This window comes from Bison bison, unplaced genomic scaffold (genome assembly GCF_000754665.1).
Source record: "Bison bison bison isolate TAMUID 2011002044 unplaced genomic scaffold, Bison_UMD1.0 scf7180017864375, whole genome shotgun sequence".
Lineage (NCBI taxonomy): Eukaryota > Metazoa > Chordata > Mammalia > Artiodactyla > Bovidae > Bison > Bison bison.
Window position 1 is genome coordinate 5,234,706 of NW_011494947.1, and position 4,192 is coordinate 5,238,897.

Here is a 4,192-nt window from a genome sequence, read left to right on the forward strand (position 1 = left end):
AGAGCCGCATTCCCAGGTTTTCCATTTTGTCCCTTCCATGTTGGCACCTGGCGGAGCTGAGGGTAAAAGCCCCCTAGACACGCATAGGCTCTGTGGGGTAATTTCAGGGAGAGGCCAAGGGGGCAGAGAGAAGAGGGACAGGGTTGAGCGGGGAATGAAGGTGGAGCAGGCAGCAATGATGAAGTGCTTCGAGTGAGAGCTCCTGCCCAGGCTGCGTGCTGGGCATCCCAGAGGGTTCCCCTCACTCCCCCTCTCTGGGCCCGCCACCCCGCTCCCGCACCTCCAGCAAAGCTGGGATGAGCCCTCCTGCTCCATATATACACAGCAGTAAGCAGCAGAGGCCAGATTCATACCCAGGCCTGGGAGCCTCTGACTCCTGACCTTTGCCCTCCCTGCTGCATTGGCCCATGCAGGGGGACTTACAGCCCAAGATGGAGCCTAAGGAGGTCTGGCTGATGTAGCTGTCGGTCAAGGATGACTCCTTGCTGGGGGCCGGCTTCAGCTTCTCCTAGGGTCAGAGACAGGCTGGGCAGTTGGCAGGCCGTGGGAGGCCACAGCTCTAGAAGGCCAGCCACTTAGAGCTCCTCGGGGGCTGCAGTTTAGGGCTGGATGGGGACATGGAGCAGTTGACTGCTTGTGCACTTGTTGGCAGTGTTAGGAATCAGAACAGCCCTGACGGAGGAGGGGCCCAGAGCCAGGTGATAGGGGCTTCTGGAAAACTGGGAATGTGTTCTTTCTTGAGCTAGAGAATGGAATCATGGTGGGTATTCAGTTTGTGAAAATTCATCAAACAGTTCACTGAGGATTTGTGTACTTTATGTTCCACTCAATGAAAAGTTTTTAGCAATGAATCCAAGTGTTAAAATTCTGGGGGCTTCCCTGGTAGTCCAGTGGTTAGGAATCCGCCTGCTCATGCAGGGGACACAGGTTCAATCCCTGGTCCGGGAAGAGCCCACATGCCACAGGGCAACTAAGCCAGTGCACCACAACTCTGGATCCTGAGCTCTAGAGCCATGACTTGCAACCACTGAGCCCGTGGGCCTCGAGCCTGTGCCCCACGACAAGGGAAGCCGCTGCAATGAGACGCCCACACACCGCAGCAAAGAGGAGCCCCCCCCCAACTGCAACTAGAGGTGAAAGGAAGTCGCTCAGTCGTGTCCGACTCTTTACAACCCCATGGACTGTAGCCCACTAGGCTCCTCCATCTATGGAATTTTCTAGGCAAGAGTACTGGAGTGGGTTGCCATTCCCTTCTCCAGGGGATCTTCCTGACCCAAAGATCAAACCCGGATCTCCTGCATTGTGGGAAGGTGAGTGTGGACAAAATGTAGGAAGCCTGCCTCTGTGAGGGGCCCCAATTTTCACCTGCACTCCTTCAGGTGTACCCCTTTACTGGTACATTCTCCACCTCACAGCAACATGTCCCCAGCCCAGGTCACATAGCTGAGTTGTGGCAGAGCCAGCCTCTAGCCAGCCTGTAGCCCTCAGCCCTGGCTTAGGATACAGTCCTCCCTGCGCCTCCAGGAAACCCAGCCCTGGCATGGGGCGCACTTACCTTCTTCCCAGGAACCTGCACCTCTTCCTCTGGGCCTTCTGGCTTTGCCTGCGGGAACTGGAGAGGGGTCTCCATCTCCTTGGGGGTCTCCAGTAAAGGCGGCTCCAGCTTCCAAGATAGGATCACGGCCCGGGCCCTCTGTTCCCGATCCTTGAGCTGCCTGCCAAAGCGAGTTGTCAGAGTGCTGGGTAAACCTCTCTGACTCACCCTACCCTCCCTGGGATTGGATGGTGGCCTGAAAAGGCAAGTAGGTGCCTTGAGCCCCAGCCGTCCCCCAGCTCTGGGCCTGTGGGCCCTCCTGTAGAAACTTACCCCAGGATGTCCTGAGGGGCCCTGGTGTACATGCTGTGCTCCACCACCCGCTCCAGCTGCAACCTAGCCAGGTTTGCCACCTGGCTGCTTAGCACCTCTTCTACTGACATGCCGGGAAAAAGGTTGGCCATCAGCGGAAGCAGCTGCCAGGAAGGAAGGTGACCAGAGTCAGGTGTGGGCCAGGACAGGGGCAGATGGTGTGGTGCTGTCCTGACTGGCAGAGTCCCTTCTCAGGGCCGAAGAAGAGAAGAGTTTACAAATTCAGCATCAGTCGTTCAGTCTCATCCGACTCTTTGTGACCCCATGGACTGCAGCAACCCGCCAGACTCCTCCGTCCATGGGATTTTTTCCAGGTAAGAATACAGAAGTGGGTTGCCATTTGCTTCTCCAGGGGATCTTCCCAATCCAGGGATCCAACCTGGGTCTTCTGCATTGCAGGCAGACTCTTTACCATCTGAGCCATCAGGGAAGCCCTTTTATAAATTGTTGTTTCTAAAGGGCCAGACCCTTTGGGCCTGAACTATTGGGAGATCTTGAGAAAGGAACTATTACGTGAGGGAGTTCTGAGTCTGATCATGGGTTCTGGAGTCAGCTTGGAGGGTGTGACCTCCAAGCTCCATGACCTGGCCCAAGGGAACTGACTTCTCTGAGCCCTACCCTCTTCCCTCTGTAGATTATGGGATGATGATAATGTTACCTGTCTCATAGGTGTTAAAGAGGGTTAAACAGGGTGATATAAACTGAAGCGGTTAGAACAGTGCCTGGCTCTGTGTTACCTGCTCAGTCGTGTCCAACTCTTTGCGACCCCATGGACTGTAGCCTTCCAGGCTCCTCTATCCATGGACCTCTCCAGGCAAGAATACTGGCGTGGGTTGCCATTTCCTTCCCCAGGAACAGTGCCTGGCACATAGTAAATGCTCTGGCATCATCATTGTCTTGGTCACTCAGTCATGTCCGACTCTTGTGACCCCATGTACTGTAGCCCATCAGGCTCCTCTGTCCAAGGGATTTCTCAGGCAAGAATACTGGAGTGGGTTGTCATTTCCTTCTCTAGGGGATCTTCTGAACCCAGCGATTGAACCTGTGTCTCCTGCTTTGGCAGGCAGATTCTTTACCGCTGAGCCACCAGAGAAGGTACATAGTAAATGCTCTGGCATTAGCAGTGCATATCACTGCTAAGAATCCAGGTTTCTTTTAGGGACAGGGCGTATCTTTAGGAGGTCAGAGGTATTGACTCTGGAGCCTACCCTCCTGGCCCAGCAAGAACACACCTTGGGTTGCTTGGGGTCAAGGAGCAGGACAGTGGCAACATCCTGGCGGGCCCCAAAAATGTTCTGCATGAGCTGCCGGCTCCTGGCGCGGTACAGGTAGTACTGGGGCTTCTGGGGATTGTGCTGGATGGCCATTGAGAAGTGGTTCTCTGCCTTCTGGAACTGCCTGCAGGACACAGTGGGCCACAGGGTGCTCTGAGCCGGGCCACCTAGGAGAAATGGGCACTTCTGGACCTCCCTGGGGAGTTTAGGGAAAACAAGGCTAGTTTCTGCTCCCTGCCATCAATACCCCTCTTGATGGACCCAACACTTAAATGCTAGTGTAAAGCCCCAAAATAAGTGGACATTTTTATGATCTTGGAATAGGAAGGGCTTTCTGAATGTCATAAACCCAGCAGCTAAATATGGAAAAAAAAAAAACAACAAACTAATTGACCACAAATCCCATTATTTAGTAGCAAAAACACCACAAAAGAAATCAGCAAATAGGGAAGAATATTTTGCCACATAAGGCAGATAATAATCAAACTTTCTAGCCTACAAAGAACTCTTATAATCAAAAAGACTGGGCACTTTAAAAGCAAATGGAACAATTTAGACAGACCATAATGTGCCAATGCTGCTACGGCTGCTGCTAAGTCGCTTCAGTCGTGTCCGACTCTATGCGACCCCAGAGACGGCAGCCCACCAGGCTCCACCGTCCCTGGGATTCTCCAGGCAAGAACACTGGAGTGGGTTGCCATTTCCTCTTCCAATGCGTGAAAGTGAAAAGTGAAAGTGAAGTCATTCAGTCGTGTCTGACTCTTAGCGACCTGGTGGACTGTAGCCTACCAGGCTCCTCTGTCCATGGGATTTTCCAGGCAAGAGTACTGGAGTGGGGTGCCATTGCCTTCTCCAAATAAACACTTGAAAAATGCTGTCCTGCACTCACAATTTAAATATGCAAAGTCAATCCAATGCAAGAGAACCTTTTTTTTTTTTTTTTTTAAATGCAAAAAAGCAAAATGGCTGTCTGGGGAGGCCTTACAAATAGCTGTGAAAAGAAGAGAAGTGA

The 4,192-nt window shown here is 52.8% G+C and overlaps 1 protein-coding gene across 1 annotated transcript in view; it reads right to left on the bottom strand.

The window, feature by feature from the left end:
* Window positions 1-4,192, bottom strand: part of TTC16 (tetratricopeptide repeat domain 16) — a 15,687-nt gene that overhangs the window by 1,845 nt on the left and 9,650 nt on the right. The window contains exons 10-13 of the mRNA XM_010856968.1: window positions 3,139-3,304; window positions 1,868-2,010; window positions 1,556-1,715; window positions 424-508 (exon numbers count right to left, since the gene is read on the bottom strand). Coding sequence (XP_010855270.1) covers window positions 424-508; window positions 1,556-1,715; window positions 1,868-2,010; window positions 3,139-3,304 — 554 coding nt within the window. The remainder of the gene's footprint in view (window positions 1-423; window positions 509-1,555; window positions 1,716-1,867; window positions 2,011-3,138; window positions 3,305-4,192) is intronic.